General features: G+C 57.8%; 1 protein-coding gene across 7 annotated transcripts in view; it reads left to right on the top strand.

Annotated features, from left to right (window-relative positions):
- RGS3 (regulator of G-protein signaling 3) overlaps nt 1-18,017 on the top strand; it is a 121,175-nt gene that overhangs the window by 94,913 nt on the left and 8,245 nt on the right. For all 7 annotated transcript variants that reach the window (XM_004677412.1, XM_012721361.1, XM_012721356.1 and 4 more), the window contains one exon: nt 10,633-11,553. In XM_004677412.1, coding sequence (XP_004677469.1) covers nt 10,633-11,553 — 921 coding nt within the window. The remainder of the gene's footprint in view (nt 1-10,632; nt 11,554-18,017) is intronic.

Below are 18,017 nucleotides of genomic sequence, written 5' to 3'. Positions count from 1 at the left end.
CTGAATGTACTCACAAGAAGACTAGAAGTACAGAGCCATGGATTTCACAGTGAACACACCCTCCAGGCCAAGAAACACCATTCTAGATCTTCTAGAGCCTCTCTCGGTCGCTGAGGCTGCCGAGGTAACACCTGCCTCGACGTCTGTCGTGTGTACGTGGAGGCAGGACACTTTCTCTCCTGGTGTCTTCTTCCAGTCAGTGTTTTGGTGGTGAGTTGTGTCTGTTATTTACAACGTTGTGCTTTGCTGGTTCTCGTTGCTACAGAGGATTGTGTTGTGGGCCTACGCTGGGACTTCTCCCTTCTGCCGAGAAGCATGTGAGTTGGAGGCCCTGATGAATGGTGCTGCTGTGGATTTTCTCGTACATGCCTTTTGATGCACTATATATACTTTTCTGTTGGGTAAATAGCTCAGGTTTGCAGCTGCTGAGTCATAGAGTTGTATGTAATTAGCTGTGGTAGATACCATCATATAATTTCCCAAAGTGGGACACCGATACACCCTCCTCCGGCAGGCAGGCACCTGTTGCTCCACATCCGCTCCGATGTGATTGGCATTAGGTGTTATGATAGCTAATGGTGGTTTAATTTGCGTTTGCGCGATGACTGAGGTCCCGCTCCTCTTCATAGGTGGATGGGTCACGCGTACAGCCTCTTTGTGAAGAAATGCCTGCTTCAGTCTCTGCCCCAGGTTTCTGTTGAAATGCCTGTCTTCTCCTGATTGATTTGGGGGAATTTAAACACCCTGGATTTACATCCGTTGTCACATATACACATTGCAAATACCTCCGTCGGCTCTGTGGTATGCTTCTTACTCCTCTCCAGATTACCTGTTGAAGCATAGCTGTTCGTAGTTGAAGGCTGTCCGATTTGCCAGTCTGTTTCTTTACAGAGAGTGCTTATTGAATCCTGTTTCTGGCCTATTAAAGGTTATGGATATATTTGCTTATGTTTTATTTTCAGTTTCACATTTATCTCTAAAACCTATTTGAAATAGATTCTTATGCACAGCGGTTATAGAGGTCAAGATTGGTTTTCTCTGCATGGCTCTCCAATTTATCACAAAGACCAATGTTACCTTTGTCAGAAATCAAGGGGCTATACTCATATACTCACGTGGGTGAATTGGGTTTTGTAGGATGACTACGAGTTCACCAAATAGACAGGGGAAGCAGAGTGTTCCAGGTAGGATCAGCGAGCACAGGGTGAGAGAAGCCCACGATTAAGTGTATTTGCGGAACTACAAGTAGTTCAGGCTGGCTAGAGCAAAGTGAAGAGAGGCCTCGTGAAGAGGCTGATAGGCAGAGCCAGAACCCGCAGGGTCAGTCGCTGAGCCGTCCCAGAAGGACGGAGGAGTTTTAAACAGGAGAGGAATCTAGTCAAGTTTGTTTAAGGAAGATGAGAGAAGGTCCCATGGTAAGAGGATGCCTTTGGAGCAGAATGTAAATCCGATCAAACCCAGTTGAACATCCCCTTCGATGGGGGGCAGTGATGGAGGCCACCAGGTGGTAGGGTCATGGAAGGTGACCTTTGGCCGTTGCAGGGCTGTGACTGAGTCCAACAGCCTGATGTTCACTCCAGTGTCTTCAGTGAGGACGCCTCTTCCTCTCCTCTCCCGGTCACCCTTTCTTCCCCAGCACTACTGATCTTGACATAGGAATATTTAGGGTAGGTAGATAAGGCAGGAAGATCTCTGGAAAGGGGGTGCTTTTGGCTTCTGCTGCCTCTGACACTCCCACGAGGGGACCTGGCTTTCCCGTGGACCCTGAGATCCAGCCTTCCCAGGCTGACTGAGACTCTTCTGGGAGCATGACCCAGACGCCAGAGCCAATTGCTGCGGGCACTCAGGAAGCTAGACAGACAGCCCCGACCCAGGGCCATGCTGAATGCAGGCTCGAATCTGTCTCCACCCGTCAGGGCCTTAGGCTTGGGTCTCAATGCCCAAATGGACAGATAATGGTGCCCCTCCCCCCCCCGCCAGTAGGGCAATCATCAGGGTGAGAGTGTGTCTCGTGCACACCCCAGAGTGGGCTGCAGACGAGGGGAAGGTGATGGAGTAGTCATTGTGATGGCAGGGGCTGAGTGTTGCTGTGTACCAGACCCCTGGAAGTGGATTATCTCCCTGCAGAGCTGTGACGCAGGTACTCGGTGTTTGTATCACTGTGTTACAGATAGGAAAACTGGGCTCTGGAGAGGTTAAGCAGCTGGCCCGAGGGCATCAGGCTGGCAGGTGGCAGAACCAGGATTTGAACCCAGACTGCTGTTGCCAGATGCCAATTTTCGGCAGCACTAGGCTTTTGAAGGACACTTCCCTTCACCACCGCTGGCTCAGAATGCCTCCAGCCCCAGGCACCCTGCAAGGAAGGCGCACTGACTCAGCCACAGTGCTAGGCCTGGGAGTCAACCTTAGGCCGCCTGAGTCCAGTCTGGTCTTGTGACCATGGTGCTGTCTGCACTTCCCTGGGGTCCCCTTGGGCTTTGATTTGGCCTGCCTCGTGGAATATCACTGGGAATCCTCTGGCTTTGAGCTCTCCCCACCCATGAGCTGCCCCATGGCGGGGGCAGGGGGAAGCAGTTTGGGAGGCTCACTGGGCATAGAATTCTGTACCCCCTCACCTTCCCATACCCCACTTGCTCCCGGGGAGTCACTCTTTGGCCATTTGGGTAAGAGCAGGGATCCCACATCTGGTATTGCTCACCACTGCCTAGCACAGTGCCTGGCCCAGGGAGGTCTTTTGAAGGACAGGAAGGAGGGAGGGAGGAAGGGAGCAGAGACCGTGGGGTAGTGGACAGAGACAGGCGTTGGAGCCAGGTGGGCCGTGGTTTCCTTTGCCACCCTCACGTGCCTCTGTCCAGCACAGGCTCCTTAACCTCTCCAGCGTCCTTGTGCAGAATGGGTGGGTGATGTCTGCTTCATGGGGGTGCTGGAAGTGAGAAAGTGGAGGTGCAGCTGGCTCAGCCCCTGGTGTCTAGCAGATGTTCAGTGAAAGGGCTCTCTCTTCCCCTCTGCCCCGTCTTTTTCATCATTTCCCGTTTCCACCATCTCTGTCTTTACAGCACCAAGTATACACAGTGTTCAGGGTAAAAATCCAAATTCCTAAACACATCCAACTTTCAGCTCCATGAAACCACTACTTGGAAAGTTCCATGCTGTCTCTGGTCTTCCCGCTGCTGCTTTTCTTCCACCACCCCCAAGCGGGTGGTGGGTGGGTGGGAGATTGCCCTGGGCCATCTATTTGCTTCTCTCCCCCACAGACCTCGCACCTTCGGGGACTGGAACGTGGCTTGCCACTGTTGCTGCCCCAGTGCCCTGCACAGGCCCTGGCACGTGGCTGTAGCTCCGTAGCTATTTGCTGAGTAACTCTGGGGATGGGAGTGGAGGTGAGTAAGCCAGGGACAGGTCCTGACGAGCCGAGCAGGGCCTGGCTAGGGCCATGAGAGCCGGCAGGCTGGGCATTGGCAGGAGAGCAGCGATGCTCAGCCAGGCCATCCCGGAGCACCTAATGGGGAACCCCAGGGAGGACAGGCAGTGGACTTGACGGAGTAGAGGCAACAGGAAAACGAGATCGTATGTGTGCACACCCTGACCAGGTGGGGAGCCCACTGGTGAGCCGCTCCTGAACACTGCCCTGGGGTGTGTGCGGCGGCTTCATCTCATAAGGCATCAGTCACCACGGGGACAGGAAGAGACACGGGAACCCCTGCTCTCTCCTCTGAGGCCTCGCAGACCAGCTGGCGTGTGAAAGGGCTCTAGGGGGCCTTTGGGTTGCAGGGGGCTGGCGGAGAGTGAGTCCAGGTCTCCCTGGCCCCCCACGTTGAAGCAGCGGTGTCTGAGACCCGTGAGGAGAAGGGCTTGGCAGGGTGGTGATGGGGGAGCCACTCCCCCACCCAGGGGAAAAGAAGCTTGGCCTCAGGCGGGGACCGGACTTGGCCCCGAGGGCCGGCCCTGAGCCCGGGCCCGTCCTGCTGGCTTAGCCAGGTGGCCGTGCCAGAGTGGGGACAGTTTCGAAGAGGGGCTCCTGCCTCCTCCCTCCTCAGGGGCTCCTCTTCCCTGTGCGCTGGCTTCGTCCTGCGAGTTCTGGACGGGGGATGTGCCCCGCTCTGTGCCTCAGTGTTACCTCCTGTAGAATGGGCGCGCTGCCAGCGCGTGTGTGTTGCCCTCCCGAGCCCCTGACAGACGCAGGTGGCGTGGGATCCTTTCACCAGGTGGGGAGCCCACTGGTGAACCGCTCCTGAACACTGCCCTGGGGTGTGTGCGGCGGCTTCATCTCATAAGGCATCAGTCACCACGGGGACAGGAAGAGACGCGGGAACCCCTGCTCTCCCCTCTGAGGCCTCGCAGGTGGCGTGGGAGAATTGTCGCTCTGCAGCCAGACTGTTTCCTCTCTGCTCCAGCCGTTGGACCCCTGTGCACGGGGGACATGTAAGAACCGCAGACTCTAGTGACTGGCCCCTGGGGACAGGCCCTCCCACTGCGGAGGGAGCACTGAGTGCTGCCGGTGCTGAGCCCGCGCCAGCTGCTGTCTGGATGCTCGTCCTGAATCTGCTGTGTCACCTGGGGCACTTCCCCCCCCTGCTCTGGGGCTACTCCCCTGAATTATCCGGGGGTGAGTGGGTGGGCTTAGAAAACGTCAGGATGCCTGGCCTGACTCTTGCAGACTCTTACCCAGTAGGTCTTGACTGGGCCCAGATCTAGATGCTTTTTTCTTGACCCACAGACCCTTCTAAGGGATACCTCTCTGCTGAGAGCCAGAGGCCTGGATCAGGGCGCTTTAAGTTTTCGTGTAAATGAGTTACCTGCGGTGTGGGTGAAACGCAGATTCTGATTCAGGAGCCAGCCGGTCTGGATCACAGTTTGAGTAGTAAATGTCTGCGCTGCGCGGCCCCGTGAGGGTCATGGGATCACCAATACGCTCCCTGGATCGGCATCAGACGCTGAAGAAGGGGAGTCGTGAGAGGGGAGCCTACAGGGCTCTATCTGGAGGGTCCCGGGGAGCCACGTCAAGGTTCCAAGCAGAGGCTCAGTCGGGTCAGATCAGCTCCGAGACGGCTTCGCTGGCATGAGGCAGAGAGTGACCAGAGGGGCGTGGGAGAGCAGCACGGGTCCCGAGGGGAGGGGGCAGGAGGGGGCAGTGGTCTGCCGGGAGGGGGTGGCAGTGGACATGGAGAAAATGAAAAGATTCTTTTTTTTTTTTGTAAAAATGAATAAATTTTATTTTTTAGAGCAGTTTTGGGAATTGAGAGGAAAGTACAGAGAGTTCCCACATACTCCCTGGCCCGCACAGGCACAACCTCCCCCAGTGGAAAGATTCTTAAGATTTTTATGATCAAGAGGATTTGCTGATTGGCCGTGGTGGGTGGAGGTGCAGGAAAGGCAGGAAGAGTGGCACCCAGGGCCCCGGTTTGGGCATCTGGTGGTGGCATCATGGATGCCCGGTTTCGCTGAGGAGTGGTCGGGGAAGACCTTGCCTGTTTGGGGGTGCTGGGCTCAGCCACACAGGTGCCCTCTCTGTTCCTCCGGCGTGTGGGGGATCCCTGCCTAGGTTTCCGTCTCAGGGTGGTTCTTTTTTTTTGAAGATTTATTTATTTATTCATACAGAACTGGGGCACAGGCCAGAGGTGCTGGGTCGGTGAGAGGCTTCACCAGAGACAGAGTGGGGAGCAGAACAGGCAGATCGACGAAGTACACTGCTGAGGGGAGCAGCGGGCGGGTCAGGAGAGGTCTGCCACGCCATGTGGTCACCTCCGGGGCAGGCGGGAATCGAACTCATGTTCAAGTGGCTTTAGCTTCTCAGTGCTGTGCTTTAACCCGCTGCGCCACCAGGGAGGGCCCCCCGGGTGGTTCTAAGGTGGCTGTCCCACGTGCCCGATCAGTGCTTCCCACAGCACCTTCGAGCTTGCCCCTAAGCCCCACCAGGACGGGGGTCATGCCTGTCTCACTCCCCATTGTACCCCACAGGCCTTCCCAGGAGTGTTTCGGAGCAGCGCTGGCCGCAGGCACTTGGCGAATGCTCCCCTCTGGGACCTAGACTCAGGGGACAGGTGGGGGCTGGCGGGGTGAGCTGGCATCGGGGGCAGAGGGTGGTACAGGGGTGGGTGTCGTCAGGGGTGCATGAGAGGGTGTGTGGGGCTGAGACAAGAAGGGGTCTCAGACAGGCTCCAGTGCATGGGCGAGAGGCCCAGAGGAAGTGGAGAAGGGGCCGTAGACCCAGGGGGGGGGGCCAGGGGAGATGCTCGAGCTGGTGGCCGCAGTTCACCCGGCACTTCCAGCGCCAGCTCACCCCACGGCCCACAACACTGCAAGGAGCTACTGTGAACCCCACACTATGGCTAGGGAAACTGAGCCACACAAAGCAGCTAACCCCCAGGACTTCCAGCTGTGAAGTAGGGAGCACTGCCTAGACCCCTCAGCATCGTAAGGCTGCTCCATCCTCCTGGACTTTTCCAAATCTGTAGCATTAGGAGCAAAAGAAGAGGAGAGGCCTGGTGGGAGCGAAGGGGCCTGAGCTGGCAGCCCTCAGGGGCTGTTTTGGGTGAGCAGCTGAGGTTCCAGGAAACTTGTGCCAGGGACTGGAAGTGGGGAGCTTCTCAGACTCGGCCCCCTCAGTGCTCTGGCACAAGAGGCATCCGCACCCCATTTCGTGGCCCAGGAAACCAAAAGTGCTAGCTTGGGACCACACACCAAGATGTAATGGAGGGAGGATCCCAGCCTGGGTACTCTGGTCTGATGTTCAGCTCTCTTTCTGCAAAATCCTAGTTGCCCCAGGGCCCTCCTGAAGTGGAGGCGAACCCTAGTTTGCGTACCCTCACCCCCACCCTTGCCAAGTACAGGAAGTGGTTTCTGAAGGCAGATGAGGAGCCCAGCATGTGTGATGAGTCATCTCGGGTGAAAGCTGCAGGTTTACTCTGAGGTCAGTAGACCTGGAGCCACACTTCATAGTTGTGTGTTTGGGCAGGTCCCTTCCTGCAGCCGCTGCTACTCCCAAGCCAAGAACAGGTGGGCTTCTGGGGGAGGGGCGCCAGAGACACAGCTGGGTGAGGGGACGCGCTCTGGGTGTCATACCTGCCACCCTTCTCCGCCTGTTCCGAGACCTAGATTGGATGGGGAGAGGATTTGATTAGATCCTAACCAGCAGCTCCATTTAGAGGCCTGGCTCATTTCCTGTGTGCTTCCAGCAGGCCAGACATGGACGGAATGAGCCCTGGTCTGGCCAAGCCAAGGAAGTGATGGATGGTAGAGATACAGACTGCCCGCAGGAGGTGGGCAGCTGCATCGAGCCTTCTGGACGCAAGGCCCTGGCAGAGCAGGCTGGTATCTCTCAGCTGGACTCTTGTTACCCAAACTTGTTGTGACAGCTGTCTAACGAGGTGTCCCTGCGGCCTACACTTCCTCCTCGGAGCACTTGCCACACTCGTTAAGAGCAGTTGTCCAGCCTCTGTGGGTTCTGCTCAGCCAAGGGCAGGGATTGTGTTTGACTCGCCCTCTGCTGCCCGGCTCAGGCCTGGCTCAGTGCCTGGAGGAAGGGTACGCACATGGGCGCGCCCTCCCACCTGGCCCTCCCCCACCCCCATGTCTTGTTCTTACTGTCCAGTACAGTTTTCGCATAGATTGACTGTGTGGGTGTCATTTCGTAGCTTCCAGGACAGCCCCGCTGCCGACATCCACGCTGTGACACCCCCCAGCTGTATCGCTTCTCGTGTCTGAATTGTCTCCCTGTCAACCCAGACTTCTGAGGTTCCCTGGGTTTGCTCCAGAAGCCACCTCCCTTCGAGGCATCCCCAGCCCAGCTTTCCCAGGAACTCTGACTGGCCAGGCCTGGAGGGTTGCACAGGGGGCTCCAGTCTCTGCTGGGGACTGTGTGCGCTGAGCCCGGAGCACTCACAGCATGCTTCCCTGCCCCCACCCCTGGGGGCTCCCAACACTTATGTGGAAGTTTCCAAGGAAGCAGGGAGACAACTTGGGACAGAAACATGAGTGTGGGTGCCACAGCAGCCCCAGAGCCCAGCAAGTTCCCTTAACCTCGGGCCCTGTATGCCCATCTCACAAATAAGACTGGACTCTCAATAGGCAGCATTTGGTCAGACGTGTCTCGGGCCAACAAGAGAGTAATGAGCGTCGGGCGCCATAGTCACTCTGCTGCAGGTGAGGAGCAGGCCCGAGGGGTGGGGAGGCTTTTCCTGTGCACCAAAACCCAAGTCAGACTAGGACAGTAGGGTGTGGAGCCACGGAACTCTGAGAGTCCTCTGTCCGGGTCCTGGGCGCTGTCCTGGCTGCCTGCGGCCTGGAGCCGCTGGCCGCCTGCTGGATTTGTTTGGTTTGGCCTTGGTTTAGGGCAGAATTGGCAGAGGCAGGCTGACTTGCGTTTCTGGTTTTGGGCCCGTGGCTGCATTTTCCCAAGGGGTGGGCCTTCTCAGGCAGCTGTCGTCTCTGGGACAGCCCCACCTACCGGCACCCCCAGGAAAGGGAAATTGGGCCTGCTCCCCACTCAAGGCCATTCTGTGCCTGAGGACACCAGTTCTGCTTCCTTCCTGCAGCCTAACCTGCACCGGAACATCAGAGGCAGGTGGGGGTCTGCCCCAGGGGAAGGACGGAGTAGGGGGCACCAGGGAGCTGGTTGGGGGGGTAGGGTGAGGGGTGAGAGAGGGCTGTTTTTTTTTCTTTCTTTTTATATGGAGAATGACCCCTAGTGGGTGGGGTGGTGGTGGTGAGGAGGGAGGCAGGGCTGCTCTGGGGGCTGAGACCACAGGAAGGTTTAGAAGAAGGAGCCGGAAAGCCCAGGCTGTAACCCCCAGCCTAGCCCCGTTTGTGTGGCGTGCCTTTGGCAAGCCCTTAGGGGACTGTCAGCTCCAGGGGGGGTCTCTTCTTCAGCTGGATGGGGCTCAAGCTTAGGCTTTAGTTTCCAGCTGAGAGCACAGTCACCAACTTTGATAGTGGAGGTTTGACAGAGTTTGCTTCTTGGGGTCGGCGGGGCAGATGTGCTGTTTGAAGTCCATGACCTCAGCATTTCCCTCCAGCGCAATTTTTTAATCACCATGACTACCACCGCCATCATCATTCTGCTTAAGAGCTCTGTTCTCTCTAGAGTCTGTTTCCTGGTGTGTCCGTTGGGCCTAGGGGTCACCCCATTTCATAGGCAGACACCTTGAAATCCAGAGCTTTGGATTGAGTGACTGGCCAAGCCAGGCCCTTGTCAGAACATCCTGGAGTCCTCTGAGGGTTCCCTCTGGTCCCGGCGCCCACTCTGCTGGGAGGAAGGGGCTTTCACTTTCATGCTCCCAGCGGTGCCTCTCACCCACACTCTGCTTTCACATCCGCTCTGGCTCTCACTGATGACGGAGTGACTTGGTAGTGCAGCACCCCGAAGCTGCCTTGAGCCAAGGCTGCGTTGCTGACCCCCAGATACGAGGCCCGCCTGGGACTTCCCCCTCAGCCTCCCCAAGGCTTACAAATATTTCTCAGCTTTGGAAATAGCTGTTCAGCATCGGAGCAGCTGTGAGTCACTCACTGCTCTTTGGGCTCAGCTTTCTCACCTGTCAAATGGACATTAATAGTCTTCACAGCAAGCGCTCTTAGCCTACGTCCTTGAAAGTCGCTCTGTGTGTGTGCGCGCGGGTGCTTGAGTGTTTGCACAGACCTGTCATTTCTCTGGTCTGTGTGGTGTCTTCTTCTTCCATTAGTTCCAGGTGGGTATAGCCCCTTCGTGGACCAAACCTTCCTCGGAATCATTCTGGCACCAGCATTCCATGTCCCTGAATGTGCTGAGGGGCGAGCCCAGGTTGGGGTTCTCTTCTGTGTGGCTGCGGCAGGTCAGACGCTCCTGGCGGCTCTGAGCTCACACCTCCACGTGAGATGGTGGCTCTTCAGGTTGCATCAAAGACCCTGGTGTTGCCTTTGCAGATGAAATGTGTAGGAACCTGGCGCAAACGCCAGGGCTTCTGAGGGCCCCGCGCAAGGCGGGAAAGGCTTTCTGCTGTGTGTGGAACTCCTCCAAACACAACTTTGAAGTACTCTGGGGGTGACCCCTGTGAGGTTCCCTGAAACAGGGGCACTTCTCTGGTCCAGGTGTCGGTGATGTTTTGAACTTCTGGTTTCATTCTGGTTACTTCTGTCGTACAGATTCTTAGCTATGCAGAGCCACTTCTGTGGATTTCTCCTTAAAGCCTAGGTTCGGGTGGGTCACACCCTCCTTGAGACTGCTCGATTTGGTCCATGAGAGCAACAGGCTGCCTGTTTCCTCCTTGAGGAGGAAGTGACTTCGCCTCTGTTTCCTTTTCTGTAAAATGGGAGTCATGACACTTCCCTTGGAAGGCCCCCGGGGAAGATTACAGAGCATTATTTAGGGGCTTGATCCGGCACAGTCCCTGTCACACAGTAGAGATACAGTGGCTACCACTTCCTCGTCTCCCCTAAATGACCGAATATGGTTTTGATGAAGCCAAAGCTTCAAGGAACCCCTGAAGCCCCAGGGGTGTTCGGGTTTCCACCTGGCACTTTAGTTTTCGGACTCTGGGGTGCAGCGTGTAGGGTGTGGGGTTCAGGCCATCGCCTGGCTCTGGCTTGGCCTCTGTACACAGTGCTTGCATCTTGTAGCCTCCTGTTCTGAATCCTTCCTGTTCTCTCTCTGTTCCCCAGATGTTTGAGTCGGAGGCTGATGAGAAGAGGGAGATGTCCTTGGAGGAAGAGAAGGGGCCAGGTGCTAAGGACTCCCTACCCAGCAAGGACACCTCTCCTGGCCAGCAGTCTTCTCCGGGACAAGGGCTTCCACCCAGTAAGGACTCAGAGTCTTCCGGCCAAGAATCGGTGTCCAGTGAAGCGCCACCTGCTTGCAAGGAAGGCCCTCCAGCCCAAGAACTCGCGCCAAGCCAGGACTCCCTCCCAGGCCAGGAAGTCCCTACGGCCCCCGACCTCCCTCCGTGCCAGGACCTTCCTGCCGGGCAAGAGCTCCCTCCCACACAGGACCCCCCTCCCACCCAGGACCTTCCTCCCTGTCAGGACCCGCCCTCCAGCCCGGTGCTGCTGCCAGCTGAGGCCCTTGCTGAGGAGACCACGAGTTCTGGGGACCCACTAGCAGCTACCGGGGACCCGCCCGTGGCCCCCAAGCCGGCCTTCGTGATCCCTGAGGTCCGGCTGGATAGTGCCTACAGCCAGCCAGGGGCAGAGGGGGGCAGCTCGGGCGATGAGGACGACGCCGAAGAGGAGGGGGACGAGGGGGACGAGGGTGAGGACTACGAGGACGAGGACACGAGCGATGACAACTACGGCGAGCGCGGCGAGGTCAAGCGGAGCAGCATGATCGAGACCAGCCAGGGCGCCGACGGGGGCCTCTCTCTGCGGGTGCAGAATTCCTTACGGCGCCGCACCCACAGCGAGGGCAGCCTGCTGCAGGACACCCGCGGGCCCTGCTTCTCCTCCGACACCACCCTGCACTGCTCGGATGGCGAGGGCGCCACGTCCTCCTGGGCCATGCCTTCGCCCCGCACGCTCAAGAAGGAGCTGGGCCGCAACGGCGGCTCCATGCACCACCTTTCCCTCTTTTTCATGGGCCACAGGAAGGTAAGGCGGTCAAGGGCTGTGGGGGGCTGGCGGTCGGTCACTTGAGGTGAGGGGGCCCAGGGGCTGCGGGGAATGGGCAGTCACCCCTCCCAAGCCAGGCTTCCAGGGAGCCTTCTGCCCCGTGAACAGAGACTAAAACAGAGGCGCAGAGGACAAAGAAGGCCCAGCCAGGCCTTCAACCATGGCGTGTGGCTCCATTGTCCTGCTGGTCCCCACCGGGATCAGAGCAGGTGTGGCCTCGCCCAGGACACTGTGTATATGAGCTACAAGTTCTGAGATAATAGCTGGACAAACAGTTACAATTTAGACTTGTCAGGGCTGAGGCACACTGAGGAATGCCTCGGCCGACAGCAGTGACAGCCATGTTTATCCCCTGCTCGGTTGTCCTCAGCAGTGTAGTGAGCTTGTTGCTTCTCCCTACAGCCCTACCCAGTAGATATGATGGGTGTGCCCTTGTCACGGATGAGGAAACTGAGGCCCGGAGAGGTTTTTCTCTCTGGCGCCAAGTCTCACAGTTTATAAATGTCTGCACCAGCATTAGGGTCTGGCTCCAGGGCTGGTGCTCTTAACCACCCCCCTGCTATTTGCCTCTTGCAAATATTTATAAATAAATGGGTAAGTGTTTATTGACTTCCCGCTGTGTGCCAGGTCCCGCGCGCGCTCTCCTCTCACACAGCAGGGGCCACAAAAACGTGTGAAGCCAACCTTAGCCTGTGAGTTCTCTGTGGGGGCGGGCAGGTGGCCAAAGAGTGAAGATACTGTGCCGTGGTCTTGAAGCCCATTAGCCAGCTTGAGTCTGGGCTCGGTCCCGTATTCACTGTGTGACCTTGGTGACTCACTCAGCTCCTCTGAGCCTTCTCTGGAAAGCAGAGATTGGTAACACCTCCCACAGTGGCTGAGGACGAACTGAAGAGCCTGGTGCCTGGCGGGCATTGGGCAGACACTGGCGAAGGTCACTGATGTGCCAACAGCCAGCGCAGGGCAAAAGCGTTGTTATGACAACTGTGGCGAGGCTGGGCAGGAGGGGTGGTCGGAGCCCAGGGAGGCAGCTGACCTCAGAGGTCTGGGGGTTCAGTGAGGAGAGGCCTGAGGGCTTCTGGAGAAAGATGCTCCTCAGCTTGAGAGCAAGGACTGAACAGGTTTCAGATAAACAGAAAATTCTGTGAAAGAGGAAGTGACCTGGACACAGCTGTCTATGGAAGGCCATTTGGTGAGGGCAGGGGATTCCTAAAGGGAGGGGTGGCAGAAGTGCGGCTCTCCTGTCACTGTTCCTCATGCCAGACCCACACAGACAAGCCTCGTGGAAAGCCTTCCCTGCTCCCTAGCCCGCTGGTCAGAAGGCAGATGGCACCTGAGAAGGCGCCTTCTGTGGAAAGGTGACCAGGCAGAAAGGACTGGCGTGTGTCCCCCAGAAAAAAGTCTTAGATCAGGGGCCCAGGAATTAGGTCCCAAATCCCAAAGAAACTGGGACTGGGTCTGAGTTTCAGGAAACGCATGAGGGTCTTAAGCCCTGCTGCACCCTAAAACTAGAGGAGGAGATTCATCAGATCTCTAGTCCCCCAATTCCGGTTTTCTGGAGTTGGAATTCCCAGGATGGTGCCCAGACCCTCTATTTTAAACAAGCCTCCTCCTGTCCCCCAAGATATTCTGACGCTCTGTATTTCAGGGGGGACCACCCTCTTAGGATATTTCTTGATGCAGCTGCTTCAGGAGGGTCCATTCACACTCACTCAGGCCAGGCCTGGATGCACCTCTCCGGAGGGTGCTGAGGCCCAAGGCCCACACCTGCCCTGGGACTCCCCATCCTCAGTCCCCCACCTCACACCAGTTGATCTCAGCTCTCATATGGGGACAGAAGCTTCCTCTTGGGGGGTCCAGCAGGCCTGACCACTGGTTTCCCAGCTTCCCTGTTGGTGCCCAGGGTTCCCACGGGCAGCACCCCCACCCCCAATGCATCCTTTTTTGGCCCGTTGCGTCCTTTCTTGGGCTTGAGCAACTGATTGGTCAGGGCCTCAGAAGGTGCCCCCCAGCTCTGTGGGGGGCTGCCCTTCTACCTGGGCTTCCAGCCTTTCATCATCATTCACATCTGTGTCCTCCTGCCAGCTTCACGAAGAATCCTGTCTGGGCAAGGGACAGTGAGTTCTGGACCCTCACCCAGGTCTCACGCTCCCCTCACTGGTGGTGGATAATTGCAAGTCCCGGCTCTTCTCTGAGCCTCACCAGGGAGATGGACATGGTAATAATACCTCCTTCACCGGCTGCTGGGAGGATGAAATAGCCCCTTTTGGGGCCGGGCTGAGGGCACTGCGTGGCACTCAGCCTCCGGTGATTGCCCCATAATGGGAACCGAGTTGATAAGACAGGCCACTGTTTCCAGACAGGGCCAGGCAAGAGGCGAAGAGGAAAGGGGGGACATTTTAGGCCTGTGGCGTTGGGCAACCCAGTTTCACATGCAGATCTGCTTCCTCCTTCCTGGTGCTGAGACCTGGACTGGTTTTAGCTCTCTCTCTCTCTCTCTGGGGTTCAGATTTCTCTTACAAAATGGGAGTGCTAAGTCTTCATGGACCTGTCCCAGGGATTCAAGAAGGCTGCAGCAGACACAAAGTCCTGTCCATGTCAGTGACCCTATCATGAAAGCTAGGAGGGCCAGCCAGCGTTGGCGTCACCGTGGGCTGGTCCTGGGCTTCTGTGTGGCTAAACTGGGGCTGCCCAGATGCACTGTGCCTGTCACTGGCTGGTGGCTGCCGGTTGCCCCTCTCCTACCTGCGATCCTGTCTCTTGGCCTCCCAGCAGTTATGAGTAGGAGTGTCTGAACCAGACGGACCTGCGAGATAGTCTGTTCGGGTCACTTTACATTGGCCCTCCTGAGGTCGGGTGAGGAGAGACACCTGCCTCCCACCCCACCCCAAGGGTTCCCCCTGGGTCACCCACAGGCCTGGCTCCGTGACCTGAGTTGAGTTGTCTTGCAATGCCCTCTGCTGCCAGCTGCCCGCCTTGCTGGCTGCTCCCCGGCAAGGCAGAGCCACAGGCCTGACTCTGTCCTTTTCCTGGGAGAGTCCTGAGAGGAAACTGTGTGCCACCCCAGCCTGACCTGGCCCCCTGCAGCGAGAAGAACAGAGGCCTGGGCCCCACCTCGCCATTCTCCTGTCTCTCTTCTTCCTGCAGGGGACTGGCTTGGGCAGAGGCCTGTGGGGGTAAAGGCCTAGGCTGGGGGTCACACAGGAGGGCCACCACACTGTCCCAGCTCCAACATGCACAACAGCACCTTCCGGCTTCCTGCTAGAAAAGCTAAAGAAGAGTTATGTCCTGTATCTGAACAAATCAGTAGAACCAGTATTTCCACAAAGTTCTGCTGGGCCTACCGGGCTAGGCCAGGTTAGAAAGGGCAGCCAGGCTTGGCCAAGCAGACCCTGTTCCCAGGTGATCCTGCATCACCTTGGGCTCTGGAACCAGGCCTGAAGTAATCCACCTCCAGACACATGCGAGAGCCGCACAGTGCCCTCAGCTGTAAGTGCTGGAACTGTCACAGAGGTTAGACAGGGCGAGTTTAGCACAGTGCCTGACTCATAGGTGTGAGCTCTACAAACAATAACAGTGCCACAGTAGCGCTCCCTGACCACGGGCTGCACGTGCCAGGCACGGGCTGAGCGCTTAGCCCATGTTAACCCAGGGAACCCTCCGCAGCCCTGTCGGTAGGTCCGTGATCAGCCCGCAACTCGCAAATAAAGAAATGAAGGCACAGAGAGATGGAACTTGGCTAAGGCCAGTTAGCTAGTAAACTAGGAGTCCCATCCAGGCAGCCTAGGGTCTACCTCTTAGCCACTGCTATTGTTAGTTAGATAAGACTGCTGGAGGTGGCTGGTGGGCGCTAGTCAGGGCCCAGAGTAAAGGGGGGCCTGGGTGGTTCTGGGCTGACTCCATTTGCCTTTCAGCACGAAGTGTGTCACCCAGGGCCACACAGCTGCGGGAGCAGTTGGAGGGCCTTTATGTGCCCGGTGCCTGTAGCCTCTGGAGGGGGGAGGGGGTGAAAGGTGGGTGTGGGGGGGGAGGGGGAGCTGGGGCTGGAAGTCAGACCCTGATTCCCCACCCCCGGTTCTTCTCTTCCTGGCCCACAGGGCCCTCTTGGGACCTGCCTTTTCCCCTGACTGCTCGGGGACACGTTCCATCTGCCTGGCCCCTCTATCGGGCTGACTGGCTTGAGTGTGTCCCTGCAGAAGATGACCCTCTCTGAGCAATGCAAGGAAGAGCACATTTCCCAGCAGCCCAGAGGCTGGGGGTGGCGGGTTGGGGTGGGGCGGGAGTGGTCCCTCGCCCATTGTGTGGGGCCGATAAAGCGCGGAAGCCAAGGTTAGAATGGGAGGAAGCCCAGCGCCCGAGGCCCTTTCCCACGGGTGGGGGCTCCGGGCACTGCCGCACCAGACGCAGGGGGCCTCGGCCAGGCCGGGGTGCGTGCGGAGAGGGTACCCGACTAACATTGGGCAGCACACCCCAACAGTCCGTGCTGGCTGCAGGCAAGGTGAGCCAGGATGGGGCCACGGGGGCCCAGACTTAATCCTGGTGGGGCTGCCTGCTGGCCGGAGGGGGTGGCCATCTCCAAGCCGGTGCTACGTCTAAGGGAGCTAACGCTGACGGTGGGCAAACCTCTGTGAAGTGGGGGAAGCAGGCTGTGTAGCCACGCCTGGAGCGTCACACCCCAGAGAGGTGTGTGCCCCCGTGTGCACGTACACACGCGTGTTTACCAGCCCGGGTGCACAGCGTACTCAGGAAGGAGGCGGCTGCTCCCGGACTCTTGCTCTGGAAACATCCGAAGGGTGTCCTGTCCTTGCCTTTGAGGAACAGTGTCCTCTGGTGGAGAAACGCAGGTCTCACATTCACTCAGAATCCCAGCTGCCACCTCAGTGCAGAGTATCCTTGGTCTGTGACTTAACTTCTCAGAGTCTGTTTACTTTATGGGCTTAATGTAAGGACAAATGATAGTTTCTGGACTCTGCCCTTTTGAAGGTCGGCCCTGTAGTATGAGTGCCATAAGTAAAGTTTTTAATCCATCCACCCACCCATCCACCATCCACCCACCCAACCACCATCCACCCATCTATCCACCTTCCACCCACCATCCACCCACCCACCCACCATCCATGCATCCACCACCCATCCACTCATCCACCATCCATCCACCCATCCTTCACTCATTCATCCATCCATTATCCATCTACCCACCCACCCACCATCCAGCCACCCACCCAGCCAGCCTTCCCCTTGCTCACCCATCTGAACAGGGCGCTTCCCTGGGGGCAGAATCAATTGACTTGGGTGGTCAGGGAGGTCTACTGAGACCTGCATGTGTCTTAACATCATTGTATCTTTTAAAAAATTCATATGTAGTTTTTATAATCACGAAACAGACAACTCCTGTTAGGAGGCTAAGAAGGATGAAGGTTTATGGACTCCCAGGGTGATGCGCTAAAATTGGTGGCCTCCGCGGGAGAGATGAATTCTCATCATGTTCCTCAGGGCCCAAGCTCTGTGGCTCCGATCTAGGATGATGGGGTGCTGCTCCTCCTGGCCCTCCCGTCACCAGGTTGTTTTCCCCCGACTTTAACACCCCAGCTTCGGCGCAGATGTCACCTACTCTTTGAGACCTGCTTCCACCACCCGTGTGCCGTCTGATACCGGTCTTTGCGTTGACCTGTCCATCCGCCTTTGTCTGTCGCCTACCATCCCCTCCCACTCCGGGCCGTCTCTCCCCCCTTCACCCCTTCTCTCTGGGCCTGACCCAGACACTGCTCAGTGTGTCAGTCGCTCAGTGTCAATGTATCCTGGGGGTGAGTCAGCACCAGGGCACTCTCCGTTCCTCCCCAGGGCCTGCCTGGCCCTGTAGGCTGGCCCTTCACTCTGGACCCACCCCTGCCAGGGCTTTGTGCCACCGCAGGCCTCTCCCGGTGCCCCCCCCGGCCCCAGACCCCCATCTGTAGACCTTTGGGGCCTGACGGCCAGGAGGCCCTCCGTTGGGGACTTGACCCAGAGAAGCCTTGGCGGCTGAGGGCTATGACTGGCCGGGAACCTGGGGGCAAGGGCCGGGGCTTGGGCAAACCCCTCGAGGCCACTTCACCACAGGAAGGGCCTCTCTCCTGGTCTCTCAAGGTGACTCAGGCCTCCAGCAAGCAAAGAGAAAGAGGGTTGGGTGGGCCCTGTGGGCGCGGCCACCCGAACCCTGGCCCAGCAGGTCATCTGATTCCTCTCAAGGGTCCCCTGCCCAGTCCCCTGCCCAGCCTCCCAGAATGGTGCGGCCCAGCTGGGGCGAGGGTGTGGAGTAACAGGAGGGGGCCAGGCGGGTAGTTTGGCCATGCCCCCATATTGAACTTCAGACTGGGTCAGAACCCCAAGTTTCTAGAGGAGACCGGCAGCTCCTTGCTGGGCCTCTGATCTGGGGAACTGTCCTGCTTTGTACCACCTGTCACCTGGGA

The sequence above is a fragment of the Condylura cristata genome, unplaced genomic scaffold (assembly GCF_000260355.1).
Source record: "Condylura cristata isolate star-nosed mole 26May11 unplaced genomic scaffold, ConCri1.0 scaffold00006, whole genome shotgun sequence".
NCBI lineage: Eukaryota > Metazoa > Chordata > Mammalia > Eulipotyphla > Talpidae > Condylura > Condylura cristata.
Note: the sequence above shows the minus strand (reverse complement) of the source record. Positions and strands in the feature narration are given on the sequence as shown.